The sequence below is a fragment of the Pelophylax lessonae genome (assembly GCF_965119305.1).
Source record: "Pelophylax lessonae genome assembly, chromosome: 6".
Taxonomy (NCBI): domain Eukaryota; kingdom Metazoa; phylum Chordata; class Amphibia; order Anura; family Ranidae; genus Pelophylax; species Pelophylax lessonae.
The window spans coordinates 325849395-325872353 of record NC_138773.1 but is presented as its reverse complement, the minus strand read 5'-3'; the positions used below and the strand labels follow the sequence as shown (position 1 = coordinate 325872353).

General features: G+C 45.5%; 1 protein-coding gene across 2 annotated transcripts in view; it reads right to left on the bottom strand.

Moving 5' to 3' along the window:
* Positions 1-9608: 9608 nt before the first annotated feature.
* The window catches only part of PDIA5 (protein disulfide isomerase family A member 5), a 116544-nt gene continuing 103193 nt past the window's right edge, over positions 9609-22959 (bottom strand). For both annotated transcript variants that reach the window (XM_082260979.1, XM_082260978.1), the window contains 3 exons: positions 20861-20931; positions 17444-17578; positions 9609-9715 (listed from right to left, as the gene is read on the bottom strand). In XM_082260979.1, coding sequence (XP_082117105.1) covers positions 9635-9715; positions 17444-17578; positions 20861-20931 — 287 coding nt within the window. In that variant the 3' untranslated portion in view covers positions 9609-9634. The remainder of the gene's footprint in view (positions 9716-17443; positions 17579-20860; positions 20932-22959) is intronic.

Here is a 22959-nt window from a genome sequence, read left to right as displayed (position 1 = left end):
TCACCACTTCCTCAAACTCAATCTATCCAAAACCGAGCTTATAATTTTTCCTCCACCACGTGCCCCTTCCCCCGACCTCTCTGTCAATATTGATGGCATTACTATCAGCCCTTCCCCAAGTTCCTAGGTATTGTCCTGGACTCTGTACTCTCCTTCAAGCCCTACATCCAATCAATCACTGTCCAAATCTTGCCGCCTCAGCCTCCGCAACATCTCCAAAATACGCCCCTTTCTAACCAATGACACAACAAAACTCCTAGTTCACTGCCTGGTCATCTCACGCCTCAACTACTGCAATTCCCTTCTCAATGGCTTACCTCTACATAGGCTCCTCCCCCCCTGCCGCCAGACTCAACCACCTTACCAATCGCTCAGTGTCTGCTACTCCCCTCTGTCAATCCCTCCAATGGCTTCCGCTCACCCAACAAATTAAATTCAAAATACCAACAACATCTTACAAAGCAATCCACAGTTTAGCCCCCAGCTACATCACTAGCCTAGTCTCAAAATACCAACCTAATCGTTATCTTCGGTCCTCTCAAAACCTCCTGCTCTCTAGCTCCCTTGTCACCTCCTCCCATGCTCGCCTCCAGGACTTTTCCAGAGCCTCTCCAATCCTTTGGAACTCCTTTCCCCAATCTGTCCAATTATCTCCTACTCTATTAGCTTTTAGACGATCCCTGAACACCCTCCTCTTCAGAGAAGCCTATCCTACCCACACCCTCTTCAGAGAAGCCTATCCTATCCACACCTAACAACTATACTTCCATTTTGTCCATCAGTCCATCCCCCATGGTTACATAGTTAGTGAGGTTAAAAACAGACATCAGTCCATCCAGTTCAACCTATGATGTGTGTGTGTTTGCGGTTAACCGTACATTGTATACCCCTGTATGTTGTACATTGTATACCCCTGTATGATGTGGTCTTTCAGGTGCCCGTCTAATAGTTTTTTGAAGCCATCGATGCTCTCTGCTGATACGACTGTTTGCGGAAGAGAATTCCACATCCTTACTGCTCTTACAGTGAAGAACCCCTTATGTATTTTAAGGTTAAACCGCCTTTTCTCTAGTTTTAGTGAGTGGCCACGTGTCTTAATGTATTCCCTTTCTCTGAATAGTTTGTTCCTTATGCTTGGGTCGCCAGTACAGTATTTGTACATTGATATCATATCCCCCCTCAATCATCTCTTCTCCAGAGAGAATAAGTTCAGTGCTTGTAGTCTTTCCTCATAGCCGATGTCCTCCATTCCCCTAATTATTTTTGTTGCCCTTCTCTGGGCTCTTTCCAATTCCAGCACATCCTTCCTGAGGACCGGTGCCCAGAACTGGACAGCATACTCCAGATGTGGCCGGACCGGAGTCTTGTAGAGTGGGAGAATAATCTCTTTATTTCTGGAGTGAATCCCCTTTTTTATACATCCCAGTATTCTGTAGGCTTTGCTTGCAGCGGCTTGGCATTGCATGCCAATGTCAAAGGTTATTGCCTTTTGTTTCACTTGACCCTCCCTTCTAGATTGTAAGCTCTAATGAGCAGGGCCCTCTAATTCCTCCTGTATTGAATTGTATTGTAACTGTATTGTCTTCCCTCACATTGTAGAGCGCTGCGCAAACTGTTGGTGCTATAAATCCTGTATAATAATAATAACTTCCAGTGTGCAATCACCAGGCACCCCCTAGTGAACAATCTCCTGGAACTCACAGTTTCCAATCACCCAGATCCCCCCCCTCCCCCAGTGTGAAATCACCAGGCACCCCCTAGGGAACAATCTCCTGGAACTCACAGTTTCCAATCACCCAGATTCCCCCCCCCCCCCCCGCGTGAAATCACCAGGCACCCCCTAGGGAACAATCTCCTGGAACTCACAGTTTCCAATCACCCAGATTCTCCCCAGTGTGAAATCAACAACCCGGATCCTCCAATATTCAGCCTCCCAACCTCACACAAGGACTCTCCATTGTTATCTGTAAAATAGTTTTTATTCTGAGATGACATAAATCACAAAAATGGGAATAACAGATTTTCAGAACAAACTCAATCAACACCTGAAACCTGAAATGACAAAAAATAGAAAAAAAAAACAAAACCCAGAAAGAATGAAGAGTTTGTATCGGACATGAGAAACAATGTTACATGATTCTTACAGGCGAACAATGTAAACAAAATTACGTTCTTTATTTTGTACTCTGCATATCAAAAATACGGACTATTTCCCCTCCGGACTGCGTTCAGCGATCGGTACAACATTGTGACTTGCAGCTAAATGAAAGGCCCCGCCCCCCGGTCCCCAGTGATTGGCTTAGAGAAAACAAAGAGAAGAAGATTACATTTTTTGGCTTGTTTACCCGCCGGTTACAGTCCAGACATTCTCTGAGAGGTGCGTAAACCATCATATAATAGAATTGCTGCATTGGAATGGTTCACCAGAAATGAAGCGCGTGAGTGTGTAGAGTCCCTGAGTGAAGCGATGCTGGCCCATCTCCCAGACCTGTCCTCTTCAATAGTAACCTTGCATACAGGCGGGTTTCTAGGGTCCAGCAAACAACAGCAATTATCTTCCATGCAAAGAACATTTCAGAAATAAAAAGGTTTTCTAGTGTAACCCTGGATCTGCTCACAGTATAAAAGGCAAGGAATTGCATGTCAGTACACACTCCCCATGTCAATGAATAGGGAATATGCTGATCAATAGGGAACCCCTCTCCAGATTTGGGCAGCAAGCTTTTTTTTTTTTTTTTAAACTTTTTTTCAGATATGTTTCTGCAAGCATAACCCCCCCCCCCCCCCAAACAAAAAACCCAATAGAAGTGATCACGCTTAACGTAATTCTAAAGCCTCAGTTTTTAGATTTAAAAAAAAATAAACATGTTATACTCACCTGCTCTGTGTAATGGTTTTGCACAGAGCAGCCCAGATCCTCCCCTTCTCAGGTCCCCCCGCCACCGCTCCTGGCTCCTCCCTCTTGCCAAGTGCCCCCATAGCAAGCACTCTCGCTCCCGAGCCGGCTGTGTGCCCATAAGACAGAGGATCTCAGCCACGCCCCCTCCCCACTGGCTGTTTGACAAGAGAAGGACCCAATGAGGAGAGAGAGCCTCTGATCTCTTGCACATCGCTGACAAGAGCAGGAGCCAATGAGGAGAGAGTGCCTCTGATCTCGTGGACATCGCTGGATAGGGAACAGCCTCAGGTAAGTATTTAGGAAGGCTGGCAGGGGACACCTTCTACCTTTAGAAAACACTTTAAATATTACTAACTACTATTTAGCCATAAGCTTAATGTGCATGTAAGGCAAAAACTTTTTTTTTTTTTTTTTTTTTTAAGTTTATACGGAATAAGGAAGGGTTAGGAACCCTGGCAGGTTTTTTTTTTCCTTGCCGTGTTTCACTTCCTAAGATACAACAGGAGGTGAGAGAAATCTCTTTGGCAGTTCTTACAGGAAGGAGGCGCCTTCATTGAAAAATTTCCCCCTCCCCTTCGGATCCAGTGACAACTCTAATACTATGAACTGGAGGTCTGTACTGGACTGGAGAGCAGGGCCACTAATAATAGGGTAGAGTCTGTCCTCCTGAATGGGGCCCGGGCCCCATCAGTTCACCAGGGGCAAAGGGGGGGATGGGACGGACTCAAATACTTTTGGGCATGCACAGTAATTTCAGGGTCTGTGACTCCTAGCAAAAAAAAAAAAAAAAAGTTCCTGGGGCCCCAATAATTCAGGAACAGGGGCCGTTGACAAGGAGGGGACAGGGAATAGTCCCTGTGCAGGGGAAGCTCAGTGTCTTCTGCTACATCAATCCCCCCAGAGCAGGCTAGATTGCTTCCTTAGGAATCATTGACAGCAGTATAAATTCCGCTTATGAATTTCAGCTCCTGCAAAACAGGGACCGAATGGGCAGTAGTTTAGGTGTTCGTTCAAATGCCTGAAAAGCCAAAATTCAGCCTGAACCTGGATTTGGACGAACCATTAGCTCATACCTAGGCAAAGGTGCAAGGAGGAGGATGTATATCCTACAGGCCAAAGGCCAAAAAAAAAAAAAAAAAAAAAAACCTGTTACGGGTTTATTAGTATATTTTTAGATTCCAGAGACGAAACGTGTTGGAACATGTGCAATGTATTGGACTGCTGTGAAAGAATATATTTGGACTTATATCTGTGGGTGTTGGTGCTCCTTTTATGCCCTTCCTTGGGAGGAAGGGGGGAGGGTGTATATCACGCAGGCCAAAAAAGGAACCGGTCAACGCTCATTATTATATTCTCTATTGATTCCAGCCCAGAAACGCGTTGCCCACATGTGGAATGTATTGGACTGCTATAATTAAATACGTTTGATCTTTGGACTCCTATCTGTGCGTGTTGGTGCTTCTTTTATGCGCTTCTTGGGAGGAAGGTGGAGGGTGTATATTACACAGGCCAACCCCAACCCCCCCCCCACCAAAAAAAAAAGGAACCTGTCACGGGCTCATTAGTATATTCTCTATTGATTCCAGCCCCGAAACGCACTGGCCACATGTGGAATGTATTGATGACTGCTATAATGAAATACATCTGATATTTTTCCTATCTGTGGGTGTTGGTGCTCCTTTCATGCCCTTCTAGCAATAAACACTTGTCAAGGGTTCTAACCCTTCCTTACCAAAATGTTTAAAAAAAGTTCTGCCTTCCATACATGTAATGTGATGTGGATGCAGCACCTATATATAATAATGTACAGAGGTTGCTGTATCCATTTCTAAAGAGAATGTATCAGTAATCAGACACATTCTATAACAATGTATCAAATATATACTTCAAAGTGAACCCGTCACAAACACGAATACAATGTAACAATCTGGAGTCAGAACGATCGCTAGATCCAGAGGTACAAGCAGCTGGAGTTCTATGCAAATCTCAACTGGTCCTGCAGAATTCAAAGCTTGACCCCGCCCCTTCCCATACCTCTAATTGGTCACTAAAAGGGAGCTTCAGTGGGAGGGGCCTTAGCTGGCAAGTTTTAATGGACATTTCAGGAACCAGGGTCTGTACTGGGGGGTGGGGAGGGGTGTATATCAGTAATATTTTGGAGACACCTTAGATAACCTTCGATACATGTATCAAAAAAATATTTAAAGGATCACTACACTTATTATGATTGTTTTATGAGTTTCTTCTCCTGCCAACAGGACAGGTTAGCTTTAAAATGTATTTATGGGCAAAAATTTGACCATTAAATTCCCTTCTCCGAGTTTATGAAGGACAGCGCTTAAAATGGAGCTTTGGGGAGAAAATGTATTCCTGCTAGGTGACTTCAGGCCGGCCCCTTTTGCAGGAATAGATATGTAAAACCTTAAAAATAAGTGTCTATACTGATAAAAAGCCAGTAATACACGGTCTCAACCCGCTCTGCACATGCTCAGTCGCTCTCCATTTTTAATGAAAAAGACGACAAAAAAGCGCCTCTAAATGTAGGCTGTAGACAATTTATGTAACGCAACATGTAGAAAGGCACTCAAATGCTCCATAAGTTCATGAGCCTGAAATTGGGGGTCAATCAGTCCCTCTATGGCTTCCTGGGCAGTTAGGTTCTTGAGCCTGCAGCAGATCCGGTGGTCCGTTACCATCTTGCTTCCTCCCTGAGGAGCGGAGACAAAACCAGGGTAGGCCAGGGCCATATGGCGCATGCTCTGAAACGCGTCGTAAGTCTTTGGCGTCACTGGCGCACGGTTGTGGTTCACTGTGCGGTCCGGCCCTCGTTTTCGTCTCCGCTACCCAGGAACCCGGCCAACATACTCACAGAGGAAGCAAGAAGGTTAACAGATCACCATATCTGCTGCAGGCTCAAGAACCTAACTGCCCAGGACGTAGTTTCCTTGGTTTGTAGTAAAGATCCCCGTAGTGTCCTTGGTTTGTAGTAAAGATCCCCGTAGTGTCCTTGGTTTGTAGGTATGAGCCCCATAGTGTCCTTGGTTTGTAGGTATGAGCCCCATAGTTTCCTTGGTTTGTAGGTATGAGCCCCATAGTTTCCTTGGTTTGTAGGTATGAGCCCCATAGTTTCCTTGGTTTGTAGGTATGAGCCCCATAGTTTCCTTGGTTTTTAGGTATGAGCCCCATAGTTTCCTTGGTTTGTAGTAAAGATCAATGGATCTAAGAATAAAGTGCCACACCACAAAATTAATAGTTCAGATGCAAATTCATTCCAAGGTCAGGTAGAAGACCAAATAGAGAAGCCAACACGTTTCAAGAGACCAGACTGGTACCCTTCATCAGGGCTTAAAGACAGAAAAAAAATAAGTTACCATTACCTCTGTATCCTCAATCCACTCCATTTACATTATTTCCTATCTTTTTATTTTGTTCCAGTTTTTTTTTGTTCTTTAGGTGATGGTTTTTCATTCCAGTTGATAGTTTTCTATCCTAAATCAACTGTGGTGGTGGGATCATAGATCCGGGTAGTCTCCCCAGCACTGCCATCGCATGCACGCTGTACCCATTCTAGGGAAATCCGCTGCAACGTCTCTGCTTTTGCAGAGTGGCTTGCAAGGACTTGACACTCACATGTTCAGATGCAAATTTTAATTCCATGGGCATAGAGGGACAGACCCCCCAATTTCAGGCTCATGAACTTATGGAACATGTGAGTGTCAAGCCCTTGCAAGTCACTCTGCAAAAGCAGAGACGTTGCAGTGGATTTTTCTATAATGGGTACGGCATGCATGCGATGGCAGTGCTGGGGAGACTACCAGGATCTATGATCCCACCACCACAGTTGATTTAGGATCGAAAACTATCAACTGGAATGAAAAAACATTACCTAAAGCACAAAAAAAAAAAACTGGAACAAAATAAAAAGATAGGAAATAATGTAAATGGAGTGGATTGAGGATGGTAACTTATTTTTTTCTGTCTTTAAGCCCTGATGAAGGGAACCAGTCTGGTCCCTTGAAACACATTGGCTTCTCTATTTGGTCTTCTACCTGACCTTACCTTGGAATTAATTTGCATCTGAACTATTAATTTTGTGGTGTGGCACTTTATTCTTAGATCCATTGATCTTTACTGCAAACCAAGGAAACTACAGGGATCTTTACTACAAACCAAGGAAACTACAGGGATCTTTACTACAAACCAAGGAAACTACAGGGATCTTTACTACAAACCAAGGAAACTACAGGGATCTTTACTACAAACCAAGGAAACTACGGGGATCTTTACTACAAACCAAGGAAACTACGGGGATCTTTACTACAAACCAAGGAAACTACGGGGATCTTTACTACAAACCAAGGAAACTACGGGGATCTTTACTACAAACCAAGGAAACTACGGGGATCTTTACTACAAACCAAGGAAACTACTGGGATAGACGGGTGTGTAGAATCTGCCAGCCTGCAAACCAGATGCCACAGAAATCCTATTGGATCACAATATCAATATGACAACCCCCGATGTTCCAGCGCTACCAATATACTTTGCCCAGTGTTTTATTGCGGTCTTTGCCCTCCTCTGGTGAGATTTGCCCTATTTCTTTTGGTCACCATTATCACTGGGACTACAAATGATGGGAAAGTTCAAAAATGTATGTTGTCACTGAAACAGGAGTAGAGAGGAAATCTTCCAATGGGGACACCAGGGTGGATGACCAACAGATCTCCTCTATTGGACATCCCCTTTAAACAGATTCCGGCTCTGATTCTCAGGCTACAAACTTTGATACAACATGGCTACTATGCAAGAACTCAACCCCATTTCCAGGGGGCCCCTGAGACGGGAGCAAAAGTTTGTGACAGGTCCCCTTTAAAATACATACCATTTTATGGATTGGATCCAAAACGGCGGCTACGACGAAGACAAACAGGTGCACTTTACAGTTCAGTACATTTCAGAGAACTTTAGGAATCTTTTTTTTGGCAACAACAAAAATTAAAATCACAGTATCCCAACCTGCTAATCTCTATAGGACAAAGTAGAACCTTAACGGACATGAAGCCTCCGGCGCGGTTAATGACAACTAGCCTCGTGAGCAGCGCGTGAATCTCTGAGCCAACGGTGGCCATCAGTGCGCACATGGCGCCCTTACTGCGAAGAAAGCCGCCCATTGGTCCTGCACGTCTGCTCCAGGCATTTCTAAGGCCGTTCAGCAGCAAGGATGAGCGGGCGTGGAAATGCTCATGCACTTAGAGAGACCCTGTCACCAAAACCCCCCCCCCCCAAGCCAACCTTCATCAGAGGCAGCTGCTGCTAAATATTTGGCATTTTCAAGTATCGGGGAGTGGGAAGCATGTGACCCCCCCCCCCCCCCCTCCATGATGCAGTGCTGTCAATTTGCTAGGACCAAGCACCTAGCCTTAGGGTTAGGCAAAAGGTTTGGCCCCGGGCATTTTATGGCAGTTGCAAACTGGGCTAGAGGTGGGATGATCTCTATACAGACCTGGTCACATGACCTGAATTGGCAGGGTGACAGGGTCTCTTTAAGGTGACAGTTACCAAGTAAATGCACCCAGAGGCAACCCCCATTCTCCTCTATTACAGTCAAATGCAAACTATTCTGAACTTTACCAACCCAACCCCCCCCCCCCCCCCATGCATGCCTATCATGACAGTCCATCATGGGGGTGGGCAAGCTTCAGCTGCATCAGAGCTTTGCCTGTTCAGAAGAGCTGACATTCATCCGTAGCAATGGTGGATGGAAGTCAATGAAGTGTTAGCTCACCTTTACATCTTTTCCTGTAAAGGTGAGCTAACACCGTGCACCCCCCCACCCCCTTAGCCCCCCTGTACTTACCTCCAGGGTCGCCTGAGCTGTCAGCACCCCTGCTGGGCTGGGAATTCCCCGCTTTTCTCCCTCTTCTGGGACAGATCAGATTGATTCTGATTGGTCAGCACCGCCACAGCGAATCCCTCTGATCTGTCCTGGCAGGGCTGCACAGAAGATAGGGAGAAGAGCTGGGAATTCAGATCCCTGGAATGGCTGCAGGGGGACTGACAGCTCAGCTTCCCTGGAGGAAAGTACAGAGGAGACTGGGGGCTGGGAAGGGTGTTAGTTCACCCTATCTTTTTTTCTGTAAAAGGTGAACCATCCCTTTAAATACACCCATCATCTGCAGCAGAGGAAGCCGTAGTCCTGTTCTTCTACTCGACGCATTTCACCAGGAACCTGGATCCTCACCGAGGCAAAAAGTCTTGACTTCCTGGTGAGCCAATCATCCTCCTAGTCCCGCTCTCCCTGAGGAGACAGGTACACTTTGTCCTGTGAATTCAGTAACTGCATACAATGAACTGCATACAAATAATGATTAGGTATAAAAAGAAAAAAAAAAAAAAAAAAAAGAAAAGTGGTTTCAATCTCCTTCAAATATTCAAACTTGCATCTGTGAATGGAAGCCTCTCCCAGCGGGACCCAAATTCAGGACCTGCAGGCTGCCACCGCCGCGCTACGTTGGACAGGACCGCCCATCATTGGGGGAATCTTGATGCGCTACAATGGATATACAGTGCATGGAACGGGCCCGCTGAGAGTCTTGGAGCGGTGAAAGTTTACTACGGGGGGGAGGAAAGTTGGGGGGAGACTGTAGCACACCGCCATAGATCTGTTTTGGGGGGGGGGGTCTTGGTCCTGGAAGTGGGGCAATGTTCCTGTAGCACACACTGCCGGCTCCACGATTAAAGCTCTTCCTTCTTCTTGCCAAGCTTGCCGTGATCCTTCTCTCGCAGAGATCGCATGAAGCCAACAAAGCCAGATTCCTGAGAAGGCACAAACAGGGAGGGGGGGGGGGGCATATTAAAGGGGTACTCCAGCCAAACAACAAATAAGAATATCTGTGCTTTTCCGCACTGAACCCACCCTACCAGTGTAGAACACCATTTGCTTAGAAATAAGCTGTATGGGCAATTTAAAGCTACTTCCCTGGTCCTCCCCTCCCCCCTCGTCAGCATTCAAATGGTATTTTTAAATAAAACCTTTCCCATTTATTTACATACCTTATTTTAGACCCCGAGCAGTCATCACAGGGTCTCTGTGCTTCTCAATAAAATGCAAGGCAGATCAGTCTTTGTGGTATTGGCCACATATGGCACAGGAAACTTCAAGTAGCTGTCAGAACCTGGTTCACCTGCTGGTGGCACTGCTGTTCCCAAGAGTGGAATGTTGTAGTCCCAGTGTCCACCAGCAGGTGTCTCCCAGCAGCCCCTGATGCTGGCTGGTGGAAGGGTACTTACAATAGATATAAAAAGTGTACACCCCTGTTAAAATGTCAGGTTTCTGTGATGTAAAAAAAAAAAAAAAAAAAAGAAAAAAAAAAAAAGAGACAAAGAAATTTCAGAAAATTTTCCACCTTTAATGTAACCTATAAACTGTACAACTCAATAGAAAAACAAAATAAAATCTTTTGGGGGGGGGGGGTAAAAAAAAAAAAACTCTAAAATAATGTGGCTGCATAAGTGTGCACACCTTCTTATAACTGGGGATTACTTTGAGTGCCTGGCATGCTCGGCGACTGATCCTCTAATTATTGTCTGTAGAAACAGTCTCCAACTACTACATCTTTTACCAAAAAGTTCTGGCGCTACTGCAAAATTGGAAAGTCCTGGAATGTTTCCTCACAGAGGATACACAAAACCTGTAAAGTTAATGTGTTAATGATGTATGGGGATAGCAAGACTGTTCGCCCAATCCCTGGTGCAAGACAGCAAAAAAATGAACTTGGAACTAGATATGAGAGATGGCGCTCAGTTTGCATAAAATTGGTGATAAACCCCAGTATAGACCTGAGTGAATAGTCTCATGAATACTTTATTATATAAATCCAATGATAATGCATAGTATGGATGAAACAAGATCAGTCCTACCGCCCCTTGTAGCCTCTGGACATTCACACCGATGGTATTGGAATCCTGCAGGGAACCGGTGGCTACAGTTAGACACTAACTGTCAGATGGAATCGAAGGCAAGAGGGCTCAATCGATCTGATGTGCGGCCGCTTCTTCAGATCGGAGCCTCTGTGTCACAATCCCTCGGCACCCGGTGTGAGCCTCGGGAGTCGCACTGTGACGACGTCACTGCGTGGGGCCGAAGATCCGCAGACAGCCGGCTCCAGGATTACTGGGATGTCAGAAAGGACGGGGGACTGCTTGAGTTTACTTCTGAAGAGCCTCCCGATCGCCACAACGACATGTTTCGCTACAATAGTAGCTTTATCAAGACTTGATAAAGCTACTATTGTAGCGAAACATGTCGTTGTGGCGATCGGGAGGCTCTTCAGAAGTAAACTCAAGCAGTCCCCCGTCCTTTCTGACATCCCAGTAATCCTGGATCCGGCTGTCTGCGGATCTTCGGCCCCACGCAGTGACGTCGTCACAGTGCGACTCCCGAGGCTCACACCGGGTGCCGAGGGATTGTGACACAGAGGCTCCGATCTGAAGAAGCGGCCGCACATCAGATCGATTGAGCCCTCTTGTCTTCGATTCCATCTGACAGTCAGTGTCTAACTGTAGCCACCGGTTCCCTGCAGGATTCCAATACCATCGGTGTGAATGTCCAGAGGCTACAAGGGGCGGTAGGACTGATCTTGTTTCATCCATACTATGCATTATCATTGGATTTATATAATAAAGTATTCATGAGACTATTCACTCAGGTCTATACTGGGGTTTATCACCAATTTTATGCAAACTGAGCGCCATCTCTCATATCTAGTTCCAAGTACTACACGTGGTCCCTGAAGAAGCAATTGAATGAGCAGAACGCTCAGCGAAACGCGTAGGACGTATCAGTACTGTATCTACACTGAATGTATCTAGGCATGCGTGTCTGAATTCTGGCTGTACAACTTTTTTTATACATAATGTTTTTATCTTTGATAATTTTAATTAAGACGTTATTTAAAAAAATATTGTGCGCTTTCCCAGTTTAGGACAACCTCACAGCTTTGAAAATCCTAAATTTGAGAAGAATAATGTGAGCTAATTCCCTTATTTGGGGTTGAGTTGACCAACATTTTAGACCCTTCTGGGTACTTCTCTTTTTTTCATATACAGTGAGGACAGCCATCATCAAGTGGAGAAAATATGGTAGAACAGTGACATCACCAAGAACTGGACGTCCCTCCAAAATTGATGGAAAGACGAGAAGAAAACTGGTCAGGGAGGCTGCCAAGAGGCCTACAGCAACATTAAAGGAGCTGCAGGAATATGTGGGAAGTAGTGGCTGTGTGGTCCATGTGACAACAATCTCCCGTATTCTTCATTTGTCTGGGCTATGGGGGAAGAGTGAAGATGGAAGCCTTTTCTTACCAAGAAAAACATCCAAGACCGGATAAAATTTGCAAAAAACACATCTGAAGTTTCCAAAAAGCATGTGGGAAAATGTGTTCTGGTCTGATGAAACCAAGATTGAACTTTCTGGCCATAATTCCAAAAGATATGTTTGGCGCAAAAATAACATTGCACATCACCAAAAGAACACCATACCCACTGTGAAGCATGGTGGTGGCAGCATCATGGTTTGGGGCTGTTTTTCTTCAGCTGGAACAGGGGCCTTAGTCAAGGTAGAAGGACTTATGAACAATTCCAAATACCAGTCAATATTGGCCCAAAACCTTCAGGCTTCTGCTAGAAAGCCGAATATGAGGAGGAACTTCATCTTTTAGCATGACAACGACCCAATTGAAAATCTGGGGGCTGATGTGAAGAGGGCTGTGCACAGGAGATGCCCTCACAATCTGAAAGATTTGGAGTGTTTTTGCAAAGAAAAGTGAGCATAATATTGCCAAGTCAGGATGTGCCATGCTGATAGACTCATACCCAAATAGACTGAGTGCTGGAATCAAATCAAAAGGTGCTTCAACAAAGTATTCATTAAAATAGAGTTAGTCACACCTGCCAACATTTAAAGTGCCTCTGATTAACCCTAAATAAAGTTCAGCTGTTCTAGTAGGTCTTTCCTGACATTTTCTTAGTCGCATCCTACAGCAAAAGCCATGGTCCTCAGGGAGTTTCCAAAGCATCAGAGGGATCTCATTGTTAAAAAGGTATCAGTCAGGAGAAGGATACAAGGCATTAGATAAACCATGGAATACAGTGAAGACAGTCATCATCAAGTGGAGAAAATACGGCACGACAGTGACATCACCAAGAACTGGACGTCCCTCCAAAACTGATGGAAAGAGGAGAAGAAAACTGGTCAGGGAGGAGCCAAGAGGCCTACAGCAGCATTAAAGGAGCTGCAGGAATATGTGGGAAGTAGTGGCTGTGTGGTCCATGTGACAACAATCTCCCGTATTCTTCATATGTCTGGGCTATGGGGTATAGTGAAGATGGAAGCCTTTCCTTACCAGGAAAAACATCCAAGCCTGGGTACATTTTGCAAAAACACATCTGAAGTCTCCCAAAAGCATGTGGGAAATGTGTTCTGGTCTGAAGAAAACCAAGGTTGAACTTTTTGGCCATAATTCCAAAAGATATGTTTGGCGCAAAAACAACACTGCACATCAACAAATGAACACCATACCCACTGTGAAGCATGGTGGTGGCAGCCTCATGCTTTGAGGTTGTTTTTCTTCAGCTGGAACACGGGCCTTAGTCAAGGTAGAGAGAATTATGAACAGTTCCAAATACCAGTCAATATTGACCCAAAACCTTCAGGCTTCTGCTAGAAAGCTGAATATGAAGAGGAACTTCCATCTTTCAGTATGACACCGACCCAAAGCATACATCCAAATCAACAAAGGAATGGCCGAGCCAGAAGAAGGATCAAGTTTTAGAATGACCCAGCCAGAGCCCAGACCTGAATCCCATTGAAAATCTGTGGGGTGATCTGAAGAGGGCTGTGCACAGGAGACGCCCTCGCAATCTGACAGATTTGGAGTGTTTTTTGCAAAGAAGAGTGGGCAAATATTGCCAAGCCAAGATGTGCCATGCTGATAGACTCATGCCCAAAAAGACGGAGAGCTAGAATCAAATCGGTGCTTCAACTAAGTATTCGTTTAAGGGTGTGAACACTTATGCAACCATATGTTATTTTTTTACTTTTTACTTCCCTCCAGCTAAAAGATTTCAGTTTGTTGTGTAGCTGAGTTGTACAGTTTTATAGGTCACATTAAAAAGTGGGAAAAGTTCTGAAATGATTTATCTTGGTCTCATTTTTTTTTTTACATCACAGAAACCTGACATTGTATCAGGGCTGTGTAGACTTTTATATCCACTGGAATTCTCTCCTTTGCTAGTTCACCTTATGTCAGTGTTTTGCTTGATTGCTGCGCTAAGTCAGATCCTGCCACCGTCTATCCTGCTCCTGATCCTGTCCTGCATCCTGTACCCTACTGTCATATCTGCTCCCCTTGTTCCTGCTCCCAGTCCTGGTTCCCCCCATTCTTTGCATCTCTGGTATTCACTGTGATCTGCGCTCCTCATCTTGTATATAGTTTGCTATGCTTCCTGCTACTTACTACAGTGACAACGCTGTAAAATGGCATGGAGGCGTTGTCACCCTGCGATCAGAGCAGTCCTAGTTGGAAATGCAGCTTTAACCACTTTAAGACTGAAATGATTGGCCCCCTTAATGACCAGGTCCTATTTTGCAATTCGGCACTGCTTTATTTTAACAAACAATTGCGCGGTCGTGCGACGCTGTACCCAAACTACATTTACGTCCTTTCTTTCCCACAAATAGAGCTTTCTTTTGGTGGTATTTGATCACGATTTTTTTTTTTTGCGTTAAACAAAAATAAGATCGACAATTAAAAATGTATATATTTTTTCACTTTCTGCTACATAACATTCCCAAAAAAAAACATTTAAAAATTAAAATTTGTTTCCTGCTACATATCTTGGTAAAAAAAAAAAAAAAAAAAAATCGCCGCCTATGGGATTTTTAAGTACCGTTTGTCGCCATTCCACGAGCGTGCGCAATTTTGAAGTATGACAAGTAGGGTATCTATTTTCTCGGTGTAACATTATCTTTCACATTATACATGTCCTTCTCAAAAAAATTGCATATTGTGATAAAGTTCATTATTTTCTGTAATGTACTGATAAACATTAGACTTTCATATATTTTAGATTCATTACACACAACTGAAGTAGTGCAAGCCTTTTATTGTTTTAATATTGATGATTTTGGCATACAGCTCATAAAAAAACAAAATTCCTATCTCAAAAAATTAGCATATTTCATCCGACCAATAAAAGAAAAGTGTTTTTAATACAAAAAAAGTCAACCTTCAAATAATTATGTTCAGTTATGCACTCAATACTTGGTCGGGAATCCTTTTGCAGAAATGACTGCTTCAATGTGGCGTGGCATGGAGGCGATCAGCCTGTGGCACTGCTGAGGTGTTATGGAGGCCCAGGATGCTTCGATAGCGGCCTTCGGCTCATCCAGAGTGACAGCTGCTCATCCAGCAGCTGACATGGCACCCCAGACCATCACTGACTGTGGGTACTTGACACTGGACTTCAGGCATTTCGGCATTTCCCTCTCCCCAGTCTTCCTCCAGACTCTGGTACCTCGATTTCCGAATGACATGCAAAATTTGCTTTCATCCGAAAAAAGTACTTTGGACCACTGAGCAACAGTCCAGTGCTGCTTCTCTGTAGCCCAGGTCAGGCGCTTCTGCCGCTGTTTCTGGTTCAAAAGTGGCTTGACCTGGGGAATGCGGCACCTGTAGCCCATTTCCTGCACATGCCTGTACACGGTGGCTCTAGATGTTTCTACTCCAGACTCAGTCCACTGCTTCCACAGGTCCCCCAAGGTCTGGAATCGGTCCTTCTCCACAATCTTCCTCAGGGTCCGGTCACCTCTTCTCGTTGTGCAGCGTTTTCTGCCACACTTTTTCCTTCCCACAGACTTCCCACTGAGGTGCCTTGATACAGCACTCTGGGAACAGCCTATTCGTTCAGAAATTTCTTTCTGTGTCTTACCCTCTTGCTTGAGGGTGTCAATGATGGCCTTCTGGACAGCAGTCAGGTCGGCAGTCTTACCCATGATTGCGGTTTTGAGTAATGAACCAGGCTGGGAGTTTTTAAAAGCCTCAGGAATCTTTTGCAGGTGCTTAGAGTTAATTAGTTGATTCAGATGATTAGGTTAATAGCTCGTTTAGAGAACCTTTTCATGATATGCTAATTTTTTGAGATAGGAATTTGGGGTTTTTCATGAGCTGTATGCCAAAATCATCAATATTAAAACAATAAAAGGCTTGCACTACTTCAGTTGTGTGTAATGAATCTAAAATATATGAAAGTCTAATGTTTATCAGTACATTACAGAAAATAATGAACTTTATCACAATATGCTCATTTTTTGAGAAGGACCTGTAGAAAAAAATTGGGCTAATTTAACTGGTTTCTTATTTTTTTAAATCTCAAAAAATGTAATTTTTCCCAAAAAAATTGCGTTATGAAGACCGCTGCGCAAATACGGTGTGATAAAAAAATATTGCAACGATCTCCATTTCATTCTCTAGGGTCTCCGCTTAAAAAAAGATATACATCTATCTATCTCTCTCTATATATATCTATCTCTCTCTCTCTATATATATCTATCTCTCTCTCTCTCTCTATATCTATATCTATCTATCTATCTATCTATCTATCTATCTCTCTCTCTCTCTCTATATCTATCTATCTCTCTCTCTCTATATATATATATATCTATCTATCTCTCTCTCTATATATATCTATCTATCCATCTCTCTATCTATCTCTATATACACACACATACATACTATATTATATATAAATATATATATATATATATATATATATATATATATATATATATATATATATATATATATATATATACACACACACACACACACACACACACACACACACACACACACATATATATATATAGATATAATGTTTGGGGGTTCCAAGTAATTTTCTAGCGGGAAAAAAAAAAGGATTTTAACTTGTAAACAACAAGTGTCAGAAACTGGCCCGGTCCTTAATTGGTTAATCTGGAACTATGAGCGAATGTTATACTGACGGGTGCCTGTGGCGGTCAGCTTCTATTAACTCGGCTTAAACCTTTTTTTTTTTGTTTCAGAATTGCCGCTATTTTTTTGTTTATAGTGCAAAAAATAAAAAAATCGCAGAGGTGATCAAATACCACCAAAAGAAAGTTCTATTTCTGGGAAAAAAAGTACGTCAATTTTATTTGGGTACAGCGTCGCACGACCACGCAATTGTCTGTTAAAATAACACAGTGCCGAATCACAAAAAAATGGCCTGGTCATTAAGGGGGCAAATCCTTCCGGTCCAGAAGTGGTTAATAACATTCAATTACAATATGATTTGTGTAGCAATTGTATACGCTACATTTTATTTTTCCCAGAAAAGTGGAGTTACTCTCTATCAAATATATATTTCGGAACTTGTGTTTCACTTTAAGCACCAGACTCCCCGACAGACATAAGACAAAAGGAATATAAGAAGGCAACTTCAGTGCAGATTTGTGGGCGCACTCACCGCACGCTCGCCGTTGTATTTCTCGCTGAATTTGCCGTAGTTGTAGTAGTTGAAGGTGGGGAAGCCCTCCACTCCCTCCTGCTTACACAGCTCCTGGTTCTTCTCTTTGGTACAGTCCACTGCACCATAGGCAATCTGCAATAGAAGAACGTACCAGGACACAAGGTGAGGTCATGTGACTGCGATGGAGCGCAACCGCAGAGGTGAGGATTACTTTTGTAAAGGATAAATCTAGTTCAATATAATATAATAAAAATTGGCGCTGGATGAAGCGGAAACATCTCATTCTTGGTGTCACAGTGGGATTCCCGGGCTATAGAAGTCCCATGATTGGGGGGAGATAAACTGAACTTTGGGTGGTTGATCTACACAACATTTCTGAGATTTGCCCCTTATTAACAACAACACTACAGAGCTTCTAATTTACTGTCTCTGCCAACTACTGCAACTGCCTCATCATTGGATGACCTTGACACAGACAATCCTCCTTTCAGTCCATTATGACTGCGGCTGCTCAATGTCCCCCCCACTGACCTCTGCTCAATGTCCCCCCCACTGACCTCTGCTCACTGTCCCCCCCACTGACCTCTGCTCAATGTCCCCCCCACTGACCTCTGCTCAATGTCCCCCCCACTGACCTCTGCTCAGTGACCTCCACTGACCTCTGCTCAATGTCCCCCACTGACCTCTGCTCAGTGACCTCCACTGACCTCTGCTCAATGTCCCCCACTGACCTCTGCTCAGTGACCTCCACTGACCTCTGCTCAATGTCCCCCACTGACCTCTGGCAACCTCTCTACTGCCTTCCGTCCCTCTCTGCCCATCCTTCCACTGGCCTCCATTCAGTGTCTTTCTCCCCTCTCTACCAATTCCTCCACTGCACTCCACTCAGTGACCGTTACTCCTCTTTGCAAATCTCTCCATTGGCCCCCCAACTCAGTGTCCTGCGCCCCTACCCATTTCAGCCATTCCCCCTCCATTGACCTCCACCCCTCTCTGCTTGGTGTCCTCCATCCCTCTACTGCTTACCACCCCTCTCTGCCAATCCCTCCCATCATGATTGCTGCTGATCAATGTCCTCCACCCTTCTCTGCCAATCCGTCCACTGACCTCCATTCAGTGCCCTCCATTCTCTGCAAATTACTCTACTGCCCTGTGCTCAGTGTCCCTCACCCCTCTCTGCCAATCCCTCTACTGCACTCTGCTCAGTGACCTCTACCCTTCTCCGCAAATTCATCTACTGCACTCTGCTCAGTAACCTCTGCCCTTTTCCGCCAATACCTCTACTGCACTCTGCTCAGTGACCTCTGCCCCCCTCTCCCAATCCCTCTACTGGCATTCATTCAGTGGGGTCCTGGAGTGACACACGATACTCTGGGTTCTCTGGATTTACTGGGGTCGCAAGATGACATAGGGGGCACCGTGGTCATGGGGTGACCTAGGATCCTCAGGGGGCACCGAGGTCATGGGGTGACCCAGGATCCTCAGGGGGGCACCGAGGTCACGGGGTGACCCAGGATCCTCAGGGGGGCACCGAGGTCACGGGGTGACCCAGGATCCTCAGGGGGGCACCGAGGTCACAGGGTGACCCAGGATCCTCAGGGGGGCACCGAGGTCACAGGGTGACCCAGGATCCTCAGGGGGGCACCGAGGTCACAGGGTAACCCAGGATCCTCAGGGGGGCACCGAGGTCACAGGGTAACCCAGGATCCTCAGGGGGGCACCGAGGTCACGGGGTGACCCAGGATCCTCAGGGGGGCACCGAGGTCACGGGGTGACCCAGGATCCTCAGGGGGGCACCGAGGTCACGGGGTGACCCAGGATCCTCAGGGGGGCACCGAGGTCACGGGGTGACCCAGGATCCTCAGGGGGGCACCGAGGTCACGGGGTGACCCAGGATCCTCAGGGGGGCACCGAGGTCACGGGGTGACCCAGGATCCTCAGGGGGGCACCGAGGTCACGGGTTGACCCAGGATCCTCAGGGGGGCACCGAGGTCACGGGTTGACCCAGGATCCTCAGGGGGGCACCGAGGTCACGGGTTGACCCAGGATGCTCTGGGGTCATGGGGTGACATAGGATGCTCAGGGGGCTTTGGAGTAACTGGGGTCATAGGGAAAACACCAAGGTTACAGGGGGGGAATCAGGTTAGACATCGCTACGCATCGCTTGAGCACTGAGCTGCGTTCACCATTTAAAGCTGCTCCAAATGCAGGCCTCAAGCTCGAGAGGAGCCCCACGACAATGGAAAACAGGAGAGGAGAGCGTGACATGCAGAAGTTGGGGGGCCATTGCTGGTAAAGTCTGATTTTCAGGGTTCCTGGGGAAGAAATAATGGAGAGCACCAAAGGGGGGTGGGGTGGTGGGAAAAAAATCTGGTCACCGTTTGGGTTTCTTATGTTAACCTTTGCTACAATTTTACTTTACAGGTCGAATGTAAGCCAAGGATAACCCTCTCCTATGTCTGAGCTCATAAAGAATTCCTCTGCCGCACTAAATCTCTCTTTTAAATTACAACGGAGAACGCGACACAGAGAGCGACTCTTCAAACTGATAACCGCTAAATTGAAAACACAAAGGAAAGAAGACAATTAATGGCGGCAGTAAGAGGATCATTCTCTGTAATCTAATTAAGCCGCCGATAATTCAGACGCAAATGCTATTTACCGACTGAAATTAATTCTGCGAACAGAAGGATTTCAGCCCCGAGATTACCGAACAAACAAATGATTTTCTGGATTGAAAAGGCGTTTCTGAATTATTCTATTCATTTCTTTGTATTACAGTGCCGGAAAATGAGGGAGGCGTCTGTTTGCAAAAATCAGTTCTGTTAAAGGGTCAACTCACCCGAAAGTGAGATTTTAGTTGTAGGGAAAGTCTTCTTCACTCCACACAGGGATGGTGGGAACCCCTCATAATGGGCACAGCAGGTATACAGACACGGGAACTCAGCACAGGGATGGTGGGAACCCCTCATAATGGGCACAGCGGGGGTACAGACCTGGGAACTCAGCACAGGGATGGTGGGAACCCCTCATAATGGGCACAGCAGGTGTACAGACCCGGGAACTCAGCACAGGGATGATGGGAACCCCTCATAATGGGCACAGCAGGTGTAGAGACCCGGGAACTCAGCACAGGGATGATGGGAACCCCTCATAATGGGCACAGCAGGTGTAGAGACCTTAGAACTCAGCACAGGGATGGTGGGAACCCCTCATAATGGGCACAGCGGGGGTACAGACCTGGGAACTCAGCACAGGGATCTCCTTTTCTTCAAACCAATATTGTGTTATCCTGTCATTTGTTAGCTCTGCAGTTTATCAGCAAGGATGCTAACTGCCAGACTGACATACAGACAGCCACTAGAGGGAGATGAAAGGACACAGACGATTGGCTGTTTCGAGTTCTCTACCCACCTTGCGGTCATCTTTGAACTCTTCAGCTGCAGTTGTGAAGTCGGGGACGGCGCTCTTACAATGTGGACACCCTGTAGAGGACAGAGAATAGTCAGTACAGAAATAATGGGACAATAATATATGTCTGGACTCTGCAGTCTCTGCACATTCCCCCAAATGTTATCCTTTCAAATTGGACCAATGTACAGTAACGATGTATATACCGTACTTATGGGATCTCTCCAGAGCAGTGGTGGTCATCTTTCTTATTATGGGGGGCCTCAAGTGTCTCCCCCCCTTCTTGTTGCTGAACCAGAAGTGACAAGGTTGATATCACTTATAGGTCCCCGTGGACAGTTTCCCCGGCTATCAAGGCAGGGAAGGAATATAAAGCAGTGCGATGTGCGTAGCATTACATTCAATGGAGCACAAGGGAGCCAATGGGAGTCTTTAAATCCCTGGATGTCTTATTAAAGAGAACCAGTCACCAAAAAATCATCACCAAAATAAATAAATTAAATATATATATATATATATATATATATATATATATATATATATATATATATATATATATATATATATATCCCAATAAGCGTATATTGATTGGTTTGCGCTAAAGTTTTAACGTCTATAAACTATGAGATAGATTTAGTGATTATATAATTTTTTTGTACTAGTAATAGCAGCGATTTTTAGCGGGACTGCGACATTGCAGCGGACAAATCTGACACTAAGTGACACTTTTTGGGAACCAGTGACACCAATAAAGTGATAAGAGCTAGAAAAATTGGATTTTTGACTTACTGTAAAGTCCATTTCTCTGATGTTCATTGGCAGACACAGCTCCTGATCTTCTTAACCATTGGGTTATACTGCCCCGTACAGGAGTAGGACACCAGGCAGAAAAAAAAAGTCTGGCTACGCCTATGGGCAGTCCCAGGGGGTATACTCCCTCTCTCAGCAATAGGTAATCAGTTTTGTTACAAGCAGTGTCAGAAGAAGTACAACTCCACAGAGGGGTGGGCGCTCTGTCCGTCAATGAACATCAGAGAAATGGATTTTTCGGTAAGTCAAAAATTCAATTTTCTCTTTCGTTCATTGACGGACACAGCTCTTGATTTTCTTAACCATTGGGACTTCCCACAGCAGTGTAAAGGGGTGGCCGCAGGGCCGATGCTCGACTATTTTGCGCCCTAGGCAAGACTAGCTACTTGAACCCCCCCCAAAAAAAATAAAAAAATACTGTACACATTGCCCCCCTTCCTGCACATAATGCCCCCCCTTTAACCCTACACTGCCCTTCCGGTATACACTGCCCTCTTTAAACCTACATCTCCCTTCCTTTACACACTGCCCCCCTCCCTGCACACACTTCCCCCTTTAACATTACAACCCCTTCCTGCACACACTGCCCCCCTTTAATGCTACATCCCCTTTAACCCTACACCCCCCTTCCTGTACACACTGCCTCCCATCCTAGAGGTGACATCCACCGGGGATGAGGAGGTGATAGGAGAGGAATGTGGCACTGGCCATGGCTGCGCCCTAGGTGGCAGTGCACCCTAGGCGGCTGCCTAGTTCTCCTAGTGGTAGCACCGGCCCTGGGGGTGGGAACAACGAAAAAAACTCCCAAGGCCAAACATTAGCCAAGCAGGTAAACAGAAGCTCAACCAAAACAACTGGGGCTCACCTGAAAAAAAACAATACACCCTCAAAGAGGACCGGGTCCTTGAAACTGCAGCCTGCAAAAACTTGCGGCCAAAGGAAGCATCCGCAGATACCAACAAATCCACTTTATAGAACTTTGTGAAAGTGTGGGGACCAGATGGCCGCCTTGCAAACCTGCATCAATGACGCCTGATAAGGGCAAGCCCAAGACGCACCGAGCGCCCAAGTAGAGTGCGCCTTGACAGGGAAAGGAGAAACCTGACCCCTGATGGAATAGGCCTGAATCACCGTCTGTCTGATCCATCTGGAAATGGTCGCAGAGGAAGCGGACAACCCTTTCTGAGGCCCATCCGTAAGCACAAATAGCGAGTCTGGTTTCCTAAAAGACTCCAAAGCTGCCAGGTATACAGCCAAGGCATGCAAAGCAATTTCCTTTGGATGTTTAGGCC